The sequence below is a fragment of the Columba livia genome, chromosome 8 (genome assembly GCF_036013475.1).
Source record: "Columba livia isolate bColLiv1 breed racing homer chromosome 8, bColLiv1.pat.W.v2, whole genome shotgun sequence".
NCBI classification, from domain to species: Eukaryota; Metazoa; Chordata; class Aves; order Columbiformes; family Columbidae; genus Columba; species Columba livia.
This window is the reverse complement of record NC_088609.1, coordinates 3255260-3276287: the sequence shown is the minus strand read 5'-3', so window position 1 is coordinate 3276287 and position 21028 is coordinate 3255260. Positions and strand designations below refer to the sequence as shown.

The 21028-nt window shown below is 57.0% G+C and overlaps 1 protein-coding gene across 2 annotated transcripts in view; it reads right to left on the bottom strand.

Annotated features, from left to right (window-relative positions):
* The window catches only part of PIK3R3 (phosphoinositide-3-kinase regulatory subunit 3), a 78059-nt gene that overhangs the window by 44314 nt on the left and 12717 nt on the right, over positions 1–21028 (bottom strand). For both annotated transcript variants that reach the window (XM_021285617.2, XM_005501011.4), the window contains exons 5-7: positions 19052–19183; positions 15994–16195; positions 15553–15638 (exon numbers count right to left, since the gene is read on the bottom strand). In XM_021285617.2, coding sequence (XP_021141292.2) covers positions 15553–15638; positions 15994–16195; positions 19052–19183 — 420 coding nt within the window. The remainder of the gene's footprint in view (positions 1–15552; positions 15639–15993; positions 16196–19051; positions 19184–21028) is intronic.

The window sequence follows — 21028 nt, the reverse complement described above, 5'->3', positions numbered from 1 at the left end:
CAACCCCCCCTTCCCCTCCCGCTCCCCCATCCTGCAGCGCTGTTGGTTTCCAAGGGGAAATCCAGGTTTTTCCCCTGGGAGGGTGTTTCTGGGAAGCCAGTGGCTGGCACGGATGTCAGAGCACGGCCAGAGTTTCTGATATTCAGAGACTCTTTGTGAGTTTGGGCAGGAGGGACCCACTGCTTGCCTGTGGGCATCACTGCTCAGCCCCATGCCAGGCAGCTAACGAAGCACAGCAGAGGCAGGAGCCCTGTGCTTCACTAGAATCACAGAATCGTTTTGCCTGGAAAAGACCTTTAAGACCATGCGGTTCCACCATTAACCTATCACTGCCAAGTCCACCTCTAAACCATGTTCCTAAGAACCTCATCTACAAAATCATCTCCCACCAAAATCCCATAATAGGGCACTGCAACCCCTCGTGATTTTTCTCTTTCCTCTCCCTGGCACTGAGTCGAAACATCCTACGAAGGAAAACTCATCAAGGGATGGACACAGAGGACACTGGCCATGGGGGCTGAGAGGCACCCTGTTCCTTCCACCCTGCCTGCCCCAGCCACCCAGCACCGGCTGCGGGTGTTTTCTGTTCTTGCAAGAAATCCAGCTGAAAACAAGAGGGATTGCTTCTGCCAGGTGGCTCCTTCAGAGCTCTTGTTTCTGCTCTGCTTTTGAGCAGCAGTGAGTTTTGCTTGGAAATGTCCAAATTTTTGCTCTGCACAGGCTCTGATTTTGAAGCCACCAGGGACTGAGGGGCTCCCAGCACCTGCCCCTCTCCTGCCCATCCTGCCTCTGGGACCAGCTTGCCAGGAAAAAACTGAGTCTGGGACTAAAATGTCCATCCCAAACTTGATGTGCCTGGGGGCCAGCACTGATCCAAGCCCCACATCCCTCCAGCACCAGCTCGGACTTAACTCTCTCCTTTGTGGGAAGAGTTCAAGCCTTCCAGTTAAATCCGGGAAGTAGTTAGCAAGTCTTTGTGGCAGGCGGATTAGAGGTAGAGGTAAATGCTCCTGCTAAGTGTAATCTGGCTGGTTAAAAGCTCAGCTCAGCTTCTATCCCAGCATCGTCTTTGCTTCTTATAAATATAGGAGACACTTCTGCAAATGGGGATATTTTTTTTCTTTTGCCTATTTAGAGACCCAAGAGATTTGGGAGCGCCTCTTGCCCTCCTCCTCCTCTCCCCAGGGTGTCATTAGGGTTTGTTACCACCTCCCTGGTGCCCCCATCTCTCTGCTATGAGTTTCGCGTTGGCAGCCTCTGATCCTGTGGGTGCAGCAGGAGGGGGATTACAGCTCGTGGGGCTGCGGGTCAGAGCAGGTGAAGGCAGCAGAAGCTCCTGATGGTGGGGAAATGGGGCTGGGGGCAGAGCCAGGCCAGGGATCCCTCCCTTTCCATGCCCCAGGGAGGCTCCCTGCAGGGGATGGGGCAGGGTTTGGGGGGATGGCTGAGATGTGGGGGGCTTTGCTCACTGTGAAGTATACAGAAATGCAAAATAGAAGTTAAAAAAAAATGATAACTAAATGAAAATAGATAACAATTTTCTGATTATCTCTAAAAGCCCCTATTCCTGACCTGGTGGCACTGAGGCAGGCACAGGAGGGTGGCAGCTCCTCTTGTCACTCTCTCTGCCCTGGCCATCCTACCCCATGGCAGGAGTGTCCCTAGGGACCCTGTCCCCACTGTCCTCAGCAGGTGACAGAGGACTCCCTGCCAAGGCTATAACCTGCACCCACGCACCGGTCCCCAGAGCTCGTGGGTGCCCAGGAGAGGATCCCTTGTCCCCAGGGCTGGGGGCTGCGCAGGTGACCTCTCTTCAGGGATTATGGCAAGAGTGGGGGACGCTCACGGGGAGCATGAGGCAGGCAGGGATCAGGGGCTTACCAGGTCTTAAGGTATTTTCCATGCATTTAAATTAGTTGTCATCAACCCAGAACTATCTAGGAATGGGCAACAGCACCCAGGGGATGGGGAAAAGTGGGGTGAGAAGCTAATACCCCTCCTGGTCCCCACACCAGGGCTTTCATTCAGCAGGAAGAAGATGCTCACAGAGGCTTGGAAGCCCCTAAAGCCCTGGGGATGGCTCATGAGCCGTGATTTGGGGACAGGTGAACATGTGCCATGCAACCCTGGTGAGCTGCATGGTGGCGGAGGAGAGGTTTGGGGATTTGGGGGGGTAGCAGGGCACTGTGCCCTCTCTGGGGCCAGGACAGAGTGGTCCATCCCAGGAGGCCTGAGCACCGGCTGGCTCCAGGAGCTTGTTAACCTTAATCCTTGCCTGGATTAATGCTCAGGGGAGCTGGGGACAGCAGTTAAACCCACAGGAGCGAGCCCTCATGTTGAGTGTGGCACTGCAGCGGGGTCAGGGGGGGACAGAGGGAACAGGTTAAGGGCAAGGAGAGGGGCAAACAGTCCCATGGCCTAATGTGACATGTGGCCTCAGATTCTGGGGGCATGTTCCTGGGCCTGGCCCTTCCTGGGGGCAAAGGGATGGCCAGCGGGATGGCCAGCTCCATGTTGGGGTCATGTCCGGCAACATGTCCAGTACTTAAAAGGGGCCTATAAGAAAGATGGGGACAGACTTTTTAACAGGGCCTGTTATGATAGGACAAGGGGTAATGGTTTTAAGCTAAAGAAGGGGAGATTCAGGCTAGAGATGAGGAAGAAACCTTTTACAATGAGGGTGGAACAGGTTGCCCAGAGAGGTGGTAGATGCCCTATCCCTGGAAACATTCAAGGCCAGGCTGGACGGGGCTCTGAGCAACCTGATCTGGGTGAAGATGTCCCTGCTCATTGCAGGGGGTTGGACTAGTTGAGCTTTGAAGGTCCTTTCCAGCCCAAACTATTCTGTGATTCTGATTCTAATTCTGCCTGGCTCCATGAGCCTGCTGCTGGGTCCGGCTCTGCAGGACCACTGTGGGCTGAATCCCCCTTGATTAGAGCAGCCCTGAGGTGCCAGCCTGAGGTGGAAACCCCCTGCTCTTAGAAGGATGCCCTTCTGGGGGAAAGCCTGCCTAGGATGAAGTCTCTGGGATGAAAACCCTTTCTTGGGCTGAAATGGTCTCCCTGAGGCTGAGCTTTTAGCCCAATTCAGAGGAGCAGTATGAGGATGCCCAGGGATGACCAAACAGCCCATGCTTCTACGCATGCAGACCCCAGGCTAGCACAGTGAAGGACCCCCTAGCTCATGGCATTAGTGAGCCACCCTCCTCTGCAACCACCAACCATGTTGCGGGGCTTGCAAGCCCACGCAGGGGCAGAGCAGCCCAGCTGGCATCCCTTCAGGTGCGGCCACCTTTTCTCTGAGCAGCCTAAGCCTTAGCTCTCCTCCCAAAGCAGAGACAGGTACCAACAGCCCTGGGCAACTCCCCTGACACCCCATCTCAGCCTGCTGGGGACCCCGCGCTGGGTCCCCAACCCCAGCTGAGCTGCAAATGGCACGTGGGTGCCCTGAGAGGAGGTTCCCACCCCTTGCAGCATAGGTGCAGCTCCCTTCTGGGCGTCCCCTGGTCCCAGCTGTTTCACTGTGCAGTGTGAAGGTGCTGCTGAGTTACACCAGCATCTCCCAGACCCCCAAGCACCGCTTACACCTCCTTCACCCCTCTGCAGGCTTGGTCCCTCATGGGAACCAATCACCCTGTGCCTAATCCATCCCCTTGCTCCGTGCTCTGGGGCTGACACCTCCCAAATCTGCCACCTATCCCAGAGAGATGCCACAGGACAATGTCAGCCATTGCAACGTGGCTGGTGTCACCTTGGGTGCCTCCCTGGTGGGGCGGGGGTGGACTCACAGGGGCTGCGGGTGCCATGTGCGTGTCCACTGGGGCAGTGAGGCAGAATAGGATGTGCTGTCCTAAGTGGCATCTTAACTAGATCTGATCCAGCCTTGCAAAGCCACAGCGCCTTCAATTCCCTTAGCACTCCAAATCTGCTACTGTGCATCTAAGCGGATTATTTTAAATACCCCATGATGGACTGCTCCTTTGTAATATAATCCAGCCTCATGTGTCCCATTCCCCTCCTATTTGCTGTGATTTAGCTGCAGCTGTGACAGCCAGAAACCTCCCCAGCTCCCCCTGCTCCATAGCAAACCTGCCTTGTACGAGCCCTTTCCCCAAATCCTGCTCTGCACATGGATCCTGGGGATGCTTGCGCTGCCTCCCACGCACCTCTCCTGGGCAGACTTTCGTGTCTTGTGGTGAGCGGTGGCTGTGGGATGTGCTGCCCCATAGCTGCTTCATCTGCACCAAAGCTGAGCCCCGAGTCCCGCCCTGGGGGACCTGCGTAGCCCCCACCTGCACCTTGGGGCCTGATCCTGCCTTGGCTGCTGTCACCCAGAGAGGGGCCACTCAGAAGCCCTTTTGGGTGGGTTTTACCAGTTTTCAGGCCTCTTCTGGAGCTGACTGGCTCTGACACCTCGGCCCTGCCATTAAGTCAGCCAAGTGAGAAAGCATCCTCCTTCCTGCTGCCGCTGGAGAGGAGGGTCTGGGGAGGGGGTGGGATGGGGGGGCAGCACAGAGCCCACCCAGCCCTGCTCTTGGCAACAGCAAAGAAGCCGCCGCTTTTCCAAGCGCTTTCCTTTGGGGCTTGTCTGATTAATGAAGGCTTGTTATTTCCAAACTGTTTGAAATCGTGTTTATTTTATCTGCCGCTGGATTCCTCTGACTCAGGGCTCATCGTTAACTGCCAAAGATGAGTGACAGATCCCACTAATTACAGCTAATGATGGCCTTAAAGGATCTCTGTGCGTGCACGTGTGTTTGTGTGCACACATGCCAGGGGCCATTTATAATTTAAAGTGGGGAGACTCGTTAGCATAAACCATGCCCAGATTAATTGCAGAGATCGGCCTCTCGCGGGAGGATGCTCACGGAGAGGTTGTGGTTTCAAGCTCTGGATGCTCAGGACGGTACAGGCTGCTTGGGCAGCAGCAGCATGGCCCCGAACCAGGTGTCAGGTATGGGGACACCAAATCGAAGCCACCACGTAGGAACCATTTGCCACAGAGCCAGCGAGCAGCTGGGGGGGACCAGGGGACATCCTGCAGAAGTGCTTACCAGAGGACTTCACGACTGGCACAGTGGAATATAATATCATAGAATCGCTTAGGCTGGAAAAGACCTTGAGGATCATGGAGTCCAAGTATAAACCTAGCACTGCCAAGTCCACCATGTCCCCAGGCTCTTCCCTAAACCAGCTCTCCGCTCGCCTGGGTTGACTTTCCCCTACCCCTGCAAAGAGGATCATGGGGACAGACCTGTGTGTCCCCCAGCTCCATCTCCTCACCCTTCCCTCCCCAGGGGTCTGAGTGATGTCCTTGCCCCTCTCCCTGTCCTCCTGATGCAGACCATGGTAGAGGCATCCAGAAGGAAACCAAAAGCTGTTCCAGATGGCAAAAGGCTCAGCAGAGCACAACAACTGCTCCCTAGCCCTTATCTTTCTGCAAACCAAATCCACCCTTCTTGGAAAAAAGTAATTCAAGCTCCTCGTTCTTCCTCGGGGCTGGTGAGTGGGAAGAGCAAAGCGCCAGCACCGCTCCCCAGGGAGGAGAAGTGCTGTCCTGCAAAGTGCTTCTCTATCGGTCTCTGCCACAAGAAGGTCTAATTGGAAGCGTCAGGAGACTGAGATGGACTCTGGGGCCAGCACGAAGGGATTTCAGGGGCTGGCTGTGCTCGGCACGGGGAACGCCTGCCAGCACAGGACACTGCTTCTAATCCCAATAAAAGCTGGGAGGAAATGACTTGGATGAGGACTTTTGGCTTCCTCGCTGAAAAGACCAGATTCAGGTCAAGCCTGATGGCTCATGAATTTGTCTTGGATCTTTCAAATTGTTCTGGACCCCAAAACACTCAAGTTTCTCTTTCTGAAACACTCCAGATGTTTCACTTTAAGGGATCTTGCACACAGCTGGGGGAGGCCGCAGGACAGAGCTCCCCTCAGAAATGTGTAGCAACCCCATGGTTACAACCACTCCTGAAACAGCCCGCCTTGGGCTGGTGCTTTTTGCATTACCACGCCTCAGCTCTGCTTCACTCCACATTGATTTCTTCCCAGCACTTCTTCGCCTCAAAGAAATCAGCCATTAGAGCCAGCGGTGAGCATCCAGTTATTCAGAGAGGGGAGCTGATGGTGGACATCGCTATTTGGCTGCTGAACCAAAAAGCCCCAACAAAGCCAGGATGTTCTGGGCTATCCCAAAATACAAAGTTGCTGAGGTTTGATGAGATTCACCCCCCCGCCCCGACTTTGTCTCAGGTTGCCCTGAGGGCAGCTGTGGGGTGTGCAGAGCCGAACCGTCTCTCCTGAGTCTGGGTCAGATGTTTTTTCCCCCTGTGCCGTGGCCAGGGAATGTTGGAGCCATCTGAGATGTGGGGTTCCCACAGCAACGTAAGCCACCACAAGGTCCTGGGTCTGCACACCACGCTGCAAGCTGCTTGCTCAGGGGCACGCTGAGCCCTCCCCAAATAACCCTTGTGATTGCTGTCGCCCTGTAAAAGAGCCCAATTGCAAAGAAAACAGGGAAGCAGCTGAAAAAATAAAGGCGCTGCCATAGCACTGTGCATGCCCAGATTGGAAACTTGGGATGGTGCCGAAGCACAACCCCGGATGCTGCTCCCGCCCCAGGGCATGAAGGGCCAATGCAGGATGGAGAAATGAGGGGTGCCAGAGGCCAGGGGGAGGGCACCCTGCTGACCGTACCGGAGATGGTCAGCCAGGACTCATGGGGCTGCCAGGTACTTGGGATGAGCTGAGGATGCTCAGCAAGGATGCCACAGCCACGTCTGCATGGCATGAGGTCGAATGGTCTCGTCCGAGCCCTGAGGATGATGTGGTGCCAGCCCGCTCAGTGAGGTGCCAACTTCTGCGGGTACCCCAGCTCATTCACCACCTACAGTACTCCCCAAATGCCTGAAGTATCCCAAGGATGAAGAAACCTGCTCAGCAACCCCAAAGCAGAGCTGTGAACTCCCAGAGACTTGGTGTAGTCCCCAAGCCCTGGCCGTGGGGCAGTAACTCTTTCATCTGAAGAAAACGATGAATGGAGATGAACTGGGCAGACACAGCTTTGCTGGGAGAACTGGAAGGCCGCCGAGCCTTGAGGTGAGGATAAAAGGCAATGCCAGCACCAGCCTCCTAACCCTGCGCATACTCCTGTCAGAGACTGAGAATGCCAAGTTCGTTGCACCTCTGCCCTGGGCCTCCGGTTATCTCCGCATCAGCCAGCCTGGGAGCAGGAGCAGGTCACGGCTCAGCTGGGTGCCCCGGCCCTGCCCGCGCAGGCAGGGTGTGGGTGGAGGCCGCGGTCCCTGCCCTATCTGGCAGCCTCTGGGATTAGCTGTGCAGTGGCAGGAGCAGCTCTGCCTGCCTTAGTAGGGACAGATACACACAGATAAGGCAACCTGAACCCCAGGGACAGCGAGCCAGCTTCGTTAATCCCCACACATTGAGACACTAACGAAGACTCTATTATCCCCCGTCCCTCCCCAGCAGCTCATGTACAGCCATCAGTCCTGGCTCACACAAGGACAAAAGCCTCTGCTTGCATGGGTGGCCCTGCTCTCCTGGTGCTGCTAAGTGGCTCTCACGTGCCAGTGGGGACACTGCTGGTACAGGGACCCAGCTGATGCAGAGTAACACAGCCTGCGTGGGGACAGAGCCAGTACAGGTGTCCATAGCCAATGTGGGCCCCATGGCTGGTACAGAGAGCTATGGGCAGTACAGGGACACACAGCCAGGGTGGAGACTGCTGACAGTATAGGGACATGCAGCCAGGGTGGGGATCCTACCAGTCCTGGAACACAGCACAAGGGATGAAGACCCATGGACAATGTGGAGACACACAGCCAGGATGGGGACACATGCGAAGGGACCCTGTAGAACTCTGGAGTGCAGTGATGCTGCAGGGCAGAGGACAACCAGCAGCATCACCCACCCCCCTCTGATGGTCGGTCCCTATTCCCTGGGCTCCGTCTCTCCACCTGCAGTGGGCAGGAGGATCCAGCACCGTGTGGGCACATTGAGGTTGCAGAAGCCATGCCAGGTCCCTGCCCACATCCTCATCGCTGGCAGGGATGCTCGGGGACGGGTGCAGTGCGGCACTCCCCCATTAGCATGGAAGCGCCTGCAGCCAGGCCTGGCCACGATCTCCATTTCCAGGTAAACAGATGAGGCAAGTGGCTCTTGCCTTCCCTCCCTGCCCGGCCGCACAGACCCGCCATTCAGCCCCACCGCCCCGCACAAACCCCCAGTGTTCGGGAAAGGGCTCACACTCTCCGGGGGGCACCGGGGGGGACATGCCATGGCTGGGCAGTTGACACCCAGCCAGGCTGGAGTGAGTCCAGCAGATGCAGAAAGAGCCGCAGTGTTTTGGCAGCTCCTGCCATGCCTGGAGGGGGTCAGAAAGGGCCCCTTGTGTGTGCGGGACCCAGGGGTGCCCCTGTGGCTCAGCTGCGTCCAGGGTCCCATGAGGCCGTGGCGGTGTTCACTGACGGGTCCATGGGGTGTCAGTGAGTAGCTGGGGGTGGGAGCCTGAAGGGGTGAGGGGGTCAGAGTTGGCAGGAGAGGGAGCTTAGCCATCACATCGGGGTGCGCGGTGCTGTACGGCATTGCTGCTGCCCCGCTGCCACCCGAAAAATTTGCAACCCCAGACTGTGGGAGACAAAAGCAGGAGAGGGGTTTGACCAAGGACACATTCAAAGGGTGGCAGAGGCAGGAGCTGGAGGTGGCTTTCCCTGGGCTTCCCCCTGCGAGCATCCTCCCCAGCTGTGGGGCCAGGCTGAAAGGGAGAGGGGAAAACAGGAGGCAGAGCATCCCAGCTGTTCCTCCTGCTGCCTCCATCATCCACAAGCAGCTGCCGGTGCCTTCAGAGGGAACGATGTCCCCTCTTCCATGCCTGGCATCTTGCCCTCTCAGTACTCCTCTGACAAGGTGGCTTTCTTCCCCAAGGAACACAGGGAAAGCATTTTCTAGCACAGCAGATGAAAATGGATTCACAATCCAATTTTACCCTTGTACCACTTCAGTGGTTTTGATGGAGCCGCTCTGGATGGGTGCCGGTTGGAGCCAGAGGACAGCTGTCGCGGCTTCATAGACCAGGGGTTTCTTATCTGTGTCACCTTTGATTACTGTAATTGAAATCCTGCTCTGATCTGAGCCATGCCCGAATGTTTCTGCTGCCTGTGCAGCTCTCGGCTCAAACGGCAAAATGACGTTAATAGATTTTAAAGCCAGGCAAGGCCTGCGAGAGCATTTCTGCCTGACCTCCCGGATAGCAGCTGACAGTCACCGCTTACCCCGGTCCCACGCTCAGCTGCTGGCACAGCCCTGCTGTCCCCTCGTGACTCATTTTCCCTCCTGGAAGCACAAATCCTGCCTTTCCCCAGAGCCACTCATGTGTGTGCTGGGCAGCCTGACTCCTCCACTCCTTCGGAGCAGAGCCGGGATGCTCTCAAGGAGGCAAGGTCCAGGGGTGCTGGTGAGATCACGGAGGGATCAGCCACCCTTTAACGCTCCTGCTCCAGTGTTAAATCCCCCTTTGGGCAGCATTGCCCTTTTCTGGCATCTCCTGACCAAAAGGGTGACACGCTGCTGCCCATCCACTGCCAGGCAGGCTGAAGGGGACAGAAATGCCACTGCACAGGAGAGGATGCTCCTGGCTTTTGGTGCCAAGCTGGAAAACCAGCTGCAGCTGGCAGCGTGACTGGTGCTTTGTCACCATCCCCATCTTTTGTAGAAGCCACTGGCAGTGTTTAGCTGGAGTCACCGCAGCAGAAAGAGCGACTCCATCCCAGACAGCGTCTGAGGGCAGGAGCCGGGAGGACACGTGTGCTGGCACGCGTGCTCCCGCAGCTTGGCTGGGCGAGCAGCCGGCACGAGGAGCGAGCCAGCCCCGTGACAGCAAAGCGGTGGCTCTGTTCGGGATGAGAAGGGCTTGCTCAGCCAGCCTGGCCTCTGGGAGCTGCCCTGCAGAGCAGGCAGGCGTGACCCAGGTAAAAAGCCCCATCTGGAGGCCTGCGAACCCAAGGGCCAAACCCTGGCTGTTGCAGACAACCTGAGTGTTTTGGGCTGGCAGTTTTTGCAGCCATACAGCCAGGATCTGGCTGGTGCGTGCTGGCACAGCAGCCTGGGCTTGCACCAGTGAGGATCTGATGGAGCCATCCCAAAACTTCACATGACATCAAAAAGAAAGGCAGGCTGCCCAGGCAGCAGTGCAGCCCCAGCACCCTCCTGCCGGCGCGCACGGAGGCTCGCCCCAAATTCCAGCCAAATCCCTCTGAATCCTGGCTGGCCGAGTGCAGCATTTCCTCCCCAGCAGTGAAACCACCAGTGGGTCATGGACCGGCGGCACACACAATGCTTAGGGTTATCCAGCCCCTTATCAGCTCCGGCCACACCGTGCAGGGAGGAAAAGGATTTCAATCCCAGCCGAGACGTGCTTCCGTCAGGAGCTGTTCTCCCTGTCACGGGGAGGGCTGGATCGTGCCACGCTTTTGACACCGGGACTGGTGGAACAGGGCTGTGGCTGTCATGGAGAGAGAGGGACCATGGGGCTGTCACCCTGCATCCCCATGGCATTGCCAGAGTCCCTCCTTGTGCCAGGGAAGCTGCCGGTCTCTGAGCAGTGCAGGTGCTCCTGCCCCAGCTCTGCCCAGCCTGGGCATGGCCACCTGCAGCGCTTGGGGATGGGAAGGGGTCGGAGCTGGTGACCCCCAGGAAAGGGGCTGCCCCTGGGGTGTGTGGTGGTCATCTGGGCTGGCTGAGACATCCCTTGGTGGGTGTCACCGCTCCAGGAAGGCATCCCTGGTGTGCCAGGAAAACACCTGCCCAGAGCAGTACAGGCAGCCCAAGAAACCCTATGGGCAAAGGCCACCAGGAGGGGAAGCTGAGGCACAAGGAGATGCTGAAGGAGGCATCCAGCACGCTTGACCATAGGCTGCCATGGGACGTTCTTCCCGGACCTGCCCCAGCCACATAAAGGCGGCTGGAGGAAGGGGAATGCAGCACAGGGTAAATCCTAGTTCCTCAGTCTAAAATCCTGGGGTGGGGGTACATCCCAGTCCCCGCTCCTCCAAGCCCCCCAGCAGTGAGCACGGGGCAGACAGGGGGCAGGCAGGGGCACCGGCAAGGGCTGGGCTTGCTGTGGTGCTGCCATCTCCTTCTGGCTCCATGATTAATTGAATACAGGCTAAAATTAGCTGCGGAGGCAGCAGCGCCGGGGTCTCCCGGCAGCATCCCGCTGCCCGCCGGCTGCCTGCAAGTGGGTCAGGCAGCAGCTGCCTCCCAGCTGGGCATGCGGGGTGTTTGGGGGGACCCCCATCCTCTGCTGTGGGTGGGAGCATCGCTCCCTGCACCACAGCTCTGCACCTCTCACCTCCCCACTGCTGCCCATCTCGGAGGCTTTTCCCTCTCCGGATTCTCTGGGCTGGGCTGCATTTCGGCCAGAGCAGCTGGGGAGGTGCAGGGCTACCTTCTGGGATGGCAGGAGTGCAGATCCCTGTCGTATTCGTCCCTGTGCCTTTGGGAATGTTATTTTTAGCCACTTTATCTTGCGTCGCTAGATAGGCTCTCTTTTCTTCACCCTCTTCCCCAGCGTTAATTTGTTTTCTGTGTATTATTTGCAGATTATCAGAGGCAGAACCAGGTGTCTCAGCACAGGGGACCACTCAGCTACAGCCTCCCTATGCTGCCCTTCAACCCAGGGGTTTTTGGTTGGCTATTTTCCTGGCTGTTTTTAACCCCCATCGGCAGCCTCAAGGGAATGAAACACCGAAAGGTAACACAAACTGGAGGCACACTGTGACAGGTATGCTGGGCCAAGCGGTGGGAGGCTCGTGGCTGGACACAGCCCCCAGCATCTTGGGCAGGGGGTTCTGCACCCCCCAGCGAGCCCTCTGAGCCCTCCTTGACCGAGTCTGCAAGCTCCACTGTGACACACTGACACGTGAGCTGGGGACACCGAGAGGATGGGCTCTTCCCTTGGATTCAGAAAAAAAGCAAACAGGAAAAGTTAATTAAAAACTTCAAAGCCAGGTGCTTCCAATTTGGTTCAACGTGGCAGTCCTGCTCAGCAGTGGTGCTTGCAGAGAGGTGCCTGTGTGGGGCTCAGGCTGGGAAGTTGCCCGGCGTGTCACATCAGGAGATGTCAGGGGATGTCACCCACCACCAGCACCACTGCAGCCCTGTGGGCTCCATCCCTGCTGAGCACTGGGGTGTGGGGTGCCAATGGTGCTGGGTGTCTGGGTACCAACCCCCACAAGGTACCAGATTTTGTAGCCACTAGCAGAGTGACTCCATGAGGAGGCCATGCCTCAGTTTCCCCATGGCACGGGGCTGCCAAACCTGCTCTTTGGGAAGGTGTTTTGAGGGTGCTTGGGCTGGGTGCTGGAGCCTGATCCTCGGCCACTGGGCTTTACGCCACTGCCCCATGTAAAGTGGGGCAGGGCTGGGTGTCCTGGGGCCACAGGGGGTGCCCACTTTGCCAGAGTCCAGCAAAACAGTGGACCCCATCCTGGGTTGAAGAGGGAACCCTGGCGTTGCTGCTCCTGTCCCCTCCAGTCGCTGCTCTGAAGGAGGAAGGGACATCTTCCTCACCCAGTTCTTGCTCTTGTCCCCAAAAGAAGCCCAAATCCTCTCATTTTCTCCAGAAACCTGTGCCACAGGACAGCGATGCTCCTGCCCCCAGCACTCTGCTGTCTTTCCCTGCCTCCTGCCCCTGCTTTTGGGTATTTTTTGGTGGCTTTTTTTTTTCAGAACTCTATGCGGCATGGTGAGTAAAGGCATCCTGCTGTCTGAGGGCTAACGGCCTGCTGGAGAGATAATAAAGCAAAGGGGAGTAAATTAAAGTGGCTATAAATAGCACCAGGAGAGGAAAAGGAGATGAAGTCATCTTCCTTCAGCTGAGCTAGTATTTGCATCACTTCTTCCCTTTGCCTTTCCCTACCACATCACCCTGCTTGGGAAACAGCCCCTCCACAAGCTCTGGGGTCCTGCTGTGGGCTCTGTGTCCCCCACCCTGGTCCCCCTGGGGCTGGGGAATGTCCCCATGCCCCTGGGCTGAAGTGGCTTGCCCAGCACTGGGGGCTTGCTGGAGGACACGGTGAGGTGGCCTGGATGTGGCCACCTGGCCTTGAGCTCCGTCGCAGCTTTGTCACCAGTCAATGCCGTTGTCCCATATAAACCGGTACATGGCCCCATGGAAACCAATGCCTCCAGTGTGACCCTATTGCTGCATCCGCCGGTTGCTGGGAAGAGCTTTCAGTAGCCATCATGGACCCATCTCATACCATTCCCCTTTGCAGCCCATCCATGGGCAGCTACAGAGACCCCCGCCAGGAGCAGCACCTGCGGGAAGGGACCCCCTCAAATTCAACAACAGCAAATCTACCCCAGGAAGCCCCTCCAGCAACCAAATTTCAACATTTACATTCCTATTCATGATGATTTTCACATCCAAGCCTCCCCTGTCAGCCACAGGATGCAGGGGACAAGGAGAGACCCCAACCCTGCAGGAGCCCCCCTGGGGTTAGCAGCCAGATTCAGTCCTCACCCAAAACATGATCCTAGCTGCCAAGGCGGCCACTGTCCCCTCAGCCCCCAGCCCCCCAGCTGCCCGCTTGCATGAGGTATATTTACACCTGAGTCAGAATGAGGTCACACCGCGGTTTCCTCCGTGTCAGCTACCGACTCCTATTCCTGTGCTATGTGCACACACCCGCAGTGTTATTGCAGGATATTTATAGCTATTTTACATGTATAATTATAAGACCACAACTCCACACATGCACGAAAATAATCACGGTGCCGGAACGCAGGGGAGTGGGGCCGGGGTGACGGGAGTGGGGCCGGGGCGCGGACCCCATCGCTAATAATAATTCTTTGCGCTTTATATATAGCCCCTTTCATCCACAGCTCTCAGAAACGCTTTGCAGGCATTTAATTAAGCTTCCCAACATCCTAATGTGATGACAGCCAAGTAATAATATCCTTGCTTTTAGGTACAAAGAGTGGGGAAGTGGCAGGGCTTGTCTGAGGTCCTGCAGCTTGGGGGGCAGTGAGCCCAGGTGACCCGTGCCCTGCCCCACACTTGTGCGGTGTCCACATGGGCATGTGCCCATAGAGGAGATTTTGACCCAGAAAGAGGATGAGGACCCCGGTGTCTGGCTCAACTCCTCTGCTCAGTTTGGGGTGAAGACCCATGTTGACGGTGCAGGGTCTGGGGTCGGCAGTGGGGTCCCCTGGGACTGCTGGGCTGCAGCTGCCCAACATCTGTTTTGGTGGGTGGAACAGACATACGGATCTCAACAAACTTGTAGGCGACAGCAACAAATAAGATGACGGGTCTGAAAGGGCTGATTTACGAGGAATATTAAGAGTTGTAATCCTGCCTGGCCAGACCACCCCCCAGGGAGCCAGGGTGATGACAGGGACATGGGTACATCACAAAGAGACAGAATTCACTGGGGCCGACGCCGACGTATCTCCAAGCAGGAGGGCTGGAAGCAATTGTGCCTCCTGGGGGTCTGGGCAGCTCCATGCAGGGACGTGGCTGGATCTCAGCAGCTGCCTGGAGATGGGATCCCACAGGGATGGACCTCTGGGGTCCTCAGGGTCTGTGGTTTGTGCTTTGCTGAGCACCCTCCCTCCCCACCATGTACATTCCTGCCTGGATGGACCACTCGCCCCCCATGCTTGGGGCGCTTCAGAGGGTGCAAGGGGCACGCGCTTTGGTTTTGGACACTGATGGGACACAAGATGCCACCAGGCAAGAAGGACACAGCAGGAGAAGGTGCCCAGTGCAGGGCTGGGACTTCAGCCACCAGAGCAGAAGAGCAAATTGTTGCTGAAGGCAAATGCTGATGTTGGTAATAAAAGGGGAATAATTGCACTCCTGGTGGTTGAAAGTTGGGTGGGGTCATTAAGATCTGCAGAAGAAACACACTATTTTGGTTCCTCACCCAGGCACAGAGAGGTGGGGGAACAAGGACCCGTCCCCATCCGAAGGACACCCCATAACTGGGGCAGCAGTGCCTTGTTGAATGCAGCATAATTCTGCCCACATGAAAACTAGACGCAAGCCAAAAATCATAAACCCAGATTTGATCCTACAGCAAGCACCATCCTGCCATTTTATGGTTCTGTTGCTATTTTTTAAACTCCCAGACTGCAGCCAGATCCCCGCTCACCAAAACACGCTGCACAGCCACCCCTGACTGAGAGCACCGCACCCACCGAGCCCCCTAAAATGGGGAAGCGGGACCCACTGGCACCACATTGGGACCGAGGAGCAGGAACACGGACATTAAGCAAGAAAACAGCCACAAAACTCCTGAGGAGATGCCAAGAAATGCCTCCAAACCAGTATCTCTGAGGAGAAAGCAGGGAAATGGGGACACCGTGCCCGGCCAGGGAGCCAGCGCAGCCCAGGCACTGCTGCAGGGACACGGGCACCTTCCCGACACCACACCGGCCGCTGAAACCCCCCCGTGACCTGCGGCTGTCGCCTCCCCGAATTCCACCCCCGCTGTCCCACTCTGCTGCCAGCTGGGTGTCTCTTACCTGGGGCTGCCGGTGCCTCGGCCGCTTCACTGGCCACGATGAGGGACTCGAGGATCCTCGCGCAGAGCTCAGGGCTTGCCTCAGCACTGTGGAGGGAAGCAGGGGGTCCGTGAGGGTGCCCAGCAGCTCAGCCCCCCAGAAACCCTCACAGCCCTGGGACAGGAGCCAGCCACCCCGACAAACCTCTTGTGGGACTGGGGCAATTCTGTGTATCCCAGTGCTGTGTGTGACATCACGCTGGTGACCGAGGGAACGGCTGTGATGTCAGGGCTGGGATGGGCGCTTCCAGCTCTGGCCTCCCCCTTTGGAAAACCCTGGGGCTGAGCCACTGGTGGGCTGGCATCCAGCAAAACCGGCACAGTTGGGGGCCAGCATGCCCGTGCCTGGCTATGGGCACGCTTTTCTCTCCCGCTCCATCCCATGCACAGCAGGGCATCTCACCTGGCCGCTGCAGGGCGCAGAAGCAGCTCCCCGAATTGCTCGCCGAGGAGCCGAGGTGAGACGCGGCTCCTGCGGGTGCCCTGGCAGAGGCTGCAGAAGTGGCAGGCGAGCTGGCGCAGGAGCAGCGCCTGAGGCTGCGGCAGGGCTGGGGGGGCCAGCATGGCTCTGGCTCGCTGGCCACACTCCTCCAAGCCCGGGGTCTCTGCAGCAGAGGGGAAACGGGAGAAGAAAGGTCACTTGGGGAGGTTGGGGCATCCCATTGCTTCTCATGGGAACCCAGAACCTGCCAACATACACAGCATGAGCTGTGGCAGGTCTCTACTCCCCACAGAGCTGCCAAAATCCCAATCTCAACCTCTCCCCCCAAAACCCATGACTGTTTCTTTGCAGCCCATCCCTTCCCACAGACAGGTGGCGGGACATCTCAGTACCCTGGGGAGCACAGAGAATGTAAGATGTGTTACCCTGGGGGTGTCTCAGCCACCTATTTCTGGAGCCTCCAGCCTCTTTTACCCACTCAGACCACCCTAGATCAGATTGTAGGATGTTTTTAGCACATTCCCCCTCTCAGCACAGCCAGGGAAGGAACACTGGGCATTGAGCTTCTCACCTGGCATGGGCTGCACCTAAACACCCCTCACTGCTGCTCCAGTGGATAACTGCAGGAGCCCAGCCCTGCTGCATGGCAAAGCCTTGAAAAAGGCAGAGCAAAGCAGAGGTGGGAAAATGAACACCAGCTGGAAGATCTGCCAGATTTAAAGGCTCAGCCCTTCCCCACATTAAAAAAGGAAGCTGGGAGGGAAAAGGGTTTTAAGGAGAAAAAAAGGTGCACCTGGGCTGAGAGCTACTGGCCCATGGCCACAGCGAGGCCCCTGCACGCCTCCCAGTGTGACCGCTCTCACCCCTTAAATGCAGCAGCAGGGAGGGCTAACTGGTGTACAGCTGCTTCCAGCAATACTTGAATTGTCCATGTGAATAAAAGCAGGCACCTGATGGTGTTCCACGTCATGGAGGTTCTACCAGAACCCCTGTCAGAGGTGCCCTGAGCAGCCCACAGGCCTGTGTTGTTCCCACCAGTGTCCCCACGTGTCCCCGGTGCCCTCTGGCAGCCTTGGCTGGGGCTCCCCAGTCTTGTGAGCTGTGAGCTCAGTGGCCTGGGACTGCGGTCCTGCCACGGGCACGGGAAACAGCTGCTCTCCAGCCACCCTCCATCCCCGCCTTGGCCCAGCTCTCTCATCTGCGGGGACAGGGATGTCCCCAGGGCTGTGTTGCTCTCAGCCAGCTTCAAAGCCTGGCTGGGCCGGGGCTGACTCAGCTCCCCACGGCTCTTTGCACCAGGCTGAGGCTTGGCCGATGCTCAGACAGCTCCCAGAACCTATCCTTGGGGCCTGGGGTGCACCAGAGCTGGAGGGTGAGGTGCCCGGGATCATCTCTGAAGCAGGTTTGCAACCCAGCTCAGAGGGCAATGGGGCGTTTGTGTGCCCCTGTGTCTGAAAAGCTGCTCCTGTGGGAAGTCTGGCTTCACTCCAGGACTCCCCTATCACAATCGGCTGCTCTTTGCACCCAGGGGATGCAGAGGGGAAAGGTCCACAGCCAAAGTGGGGACTTGGGGGATGTTTTTGACCTCCTTTTGCAGGTGGTCACTCTGCCTCTTTTCTAGCCCACAACCTCAAGCGGGGCAGGAGTCTGCTTGCAGGGCAGACTGCCAAAACCCAGCACCATCTCCTGAAAGACTTGTATTTTTAGTCTTTTGCTTTTAAAGCTCCAGAGAAATCTCCATCGGTTTCGCCTCTGTTCCCGGCCCTGCCCCCTCCCGCACCCGTTGTGCCAGGAGCAGAGCCCGCCCCAGCGCAGGCTGTGGGGAAAGGCGCTTCCCTTTGAAGTTGCTTAACGAGGCAACCCAGCTAATTGCTTCCTAATTGCGTTTATATCCTTGGAAGGGAGGCAGCCTTTGATTTCTCCTGTCTCTGAGGGTGAGGGGAAGGCTGTGTCTTGATGCCACCAGCCCTGGGGTATTTCTTCTGGCTCCCTGTCTGCACAGGGCAGGGAGGATGGGGTGTGAGTTATCCCTCGGTTTCTCTGCGTGTCCCTCCTGCCTTGCTGGAGGCCACAAAGAGCTCATTGCATTTTCCCACCAGGACATGGTAGAAAAAGGCCGCACTGGTCTGGCCATAGGTGATCTTTTAGTGCCTCTTAAGGCAGCCAAGAGCATGATCTGCCTGAGTGCTAATCTGGTTTAGGACAGGGAGGTGATGCACGGCGATGCAGGATACTGCAGCAACCAGCAGTGAGATGAGAACTGCTGCAAAAGGGGAAATCCTGGTTTCGAAGGCAGCAAGGGGTTCAGGTTCTATCTAACACAGTGGGCAAGAGCATCGTGTGTGCCTGGCGTTGCCCGTGGGGTCTTGGGCTGAGAGGTTCTGCAAGGACTCATGTGAAATGGGTTTTGGTCCAGGCCCCCTGTTGGGATGGACCGTGGACTCTGCTGACCTGTATACAAGCCCTGCCTTATTTATTTGAAAAAAATCAAATAAAACCAAAACCTTGATAGTCTCATACACATATCAGAGGCTGGAAAGCTTGCAGGGACATAAAGGCTCTTCCTAATGGCACTAAGCTGGAAAAGCAGAGAATTTTCTATGCCCATATAAAGCCAGGAGTTAACGAGATTACGGAAGAAAATTCCCAGGCAGCGGAGCCAAAATATTATAATAATGCTTTCTTCTGGGGCCAGCATCACCCAGGCTTGGCAGCTGCCCGTCCCAGCAGGCAGCACCTCCTCCTCCGGGCACTGCGGCGGGAGAGCACCGGGCTGTGATGGGGGTGAAGCTGCCCATTGGGTCCCCGCCTTGCTCTCCCGGAGCATCTCCCAAAAACTGCTGTGCCACTCCAGGGGATGTTCCCAGTGGTCCTTCTCGGCATCTACCCTTCGTACAGCATAGAGCAAGGAATGGGGTCAGGAGCTGCCCTGGAGATGCTGGGGAGCCTCTTCAGGGAGGCTAAAGCTCCTTCAGTCCCACAAAGGTCCCAGGTGCAGGGAGAGCCTGTCTATGCTTACCTTGAGCCATGTGGACCAAGTCACTGTAGAGAGCTGGAGGGATAAGGGGAGACGGGAGCTCCTGGAGGTACCACTTGAGGGCCTCTGCCAGCGTCTGGGCATCGTACAGGTCCATGTCCACAGCCGAGGCGTCTGCAGGGATGAGACACAGTGGGAAACATTAGCCTGTGGTGCTGCCCCTCTGACATGGTGCTTGTAGCTTTTCTGTCCCTGCAGGCCTTCCTCTGGACATGGGTGCTGATTTCTCTGCCCATGCCCATGCCCCCATCCACTTGACGTGGCAGCCTATGATTTCCCCTTGGAAAAATGCATCCATGGAATGGGGTTATGGTCCCCGGGCCACACACGTTACTGAAGGCCCACATCACCCCCAGCGAGCCCAAAATGCTGCAAATGTGCCCTGAAAGGCAGCTGTCCTTGGCAAGGCAGTGAAGGATGCTCCAGGGATGGGGTAAAGCACCCAGAGGAGGCTGAGCCCATCCAGCCTGGGCTCAGGACAGGACAATGCGCCGGGCAGAAATGTCCCACGGTCCAGCAGGAGCCAAAGGGTGGGACAGGTCCATCTGAACCCCACGGCCAGGCCAGCGCGGGGACATTGCTTCAGCAGGGTCGAGGGCAAAGAGCCCTTTCAGCATCCTTTGGTATTGCCTCATGCGTTTTTCTTGGAGGTCTCTCAGCCCAGCCGGGCCAGGAGGTGGCTGCCCGGAGGGTAACGGTTCCATTTGCAAAGATCTAGAGGTTTCAAAATCCGCCTTTGATTCGAACTGGAGCCAAACAGAATGTTTGGAAATTTTCCTCATAGGGGAAATCTTGAGGAGTTGGAGGGAATAATAAAAAAAAGCTCGTGATATTTGGGATAATTCAAAATGGTTCATTTGTAGGAACTGAATTTATTGCTATTTCTAAATGAGAATATTGAAAAAAGGGCAATTTTGCTTTTTCTTAAAGGTGACACGTCAGGCCACAAGTGGCCCAATGTGTTGTGATGGAGAAGGTGATGCCCTGCTCAGAGCCCTCTTCCCCTCCCCTCTCTGGGTCTTTACCCCCAAATGCAGCTTTACTGAAACAGGTCCCATTTTGAGATGCTCCATCTCCCAGCCCAACTTTTTCCAGCAGAAAATGCCTTGAGTCTCCAACCATTCCAGCTGACCACATGTGGCCCTGCTCACTTCTGGGGCAATAAGGCCCCAAGAGCAGAGAAAAGCTGTTTCCTAAGGGCAAAGCTTTGGAGGCACCCAGCTGGGAGGGTTGGGATGGGGAGCAGCTCCTGGAAAAGGCTGATTTTGGGCACTTTGACCTTGGTCTCCTCTCCTTGGGGTGTCCCAACCATGAACCAGGCAGCGTGGGAATCTGGCTGCCTTCTCCTCTGAAGAAGCCGTGGCAGGTCCCTTATGGCCAGTGCCTGCCATTTGGCTTGGAGACCAGAGAGAAAATGGATTGACCAATGCCTGAAGCAAAGCCTTTAACCCAGCCATCGGAGACGCTACCTCATTTTCAGGAGAAAGCACCCAGCTGGCTGGGAACCATGCCCCGGGGCTGTGCGGGGACAGCCGGGAGAGATGTCACCACGCCGGGGCAGGCAGCCGTCCAGCATGGCCGAATGTGACCTGGCACCCCCTGGTGTCACAGCATCACCCCATGGGCCGCTCTGCCCTCAGCATCCCTGAGGCAGGCAGGGCTGTGCCGGCTCTTGCCTGCTGTGTGCTGGCCCCAGTCACATCCATGCTCATTCTCCTTCTCCCAGCCACACTTCTGGACTTTTCCGCTGGCAAACAGTTATTTCTTCTGGCATTTGCAGGGGCAGGTGACACCTAAGTTGCCCATTTTTGCTAGCGCTTGCCCTGGAGAAGTGAGCTGGCAGGTTGGCTTCAGCCTGGCATGGCCGGAGAGTGGGGTCAGGGATCCTGCGAGATGCTCCAACTCCTCTTTAGGGCTGAAACCCTCCAGGAACGCTGCTGGGGGGTCTCGTTGCTTGGG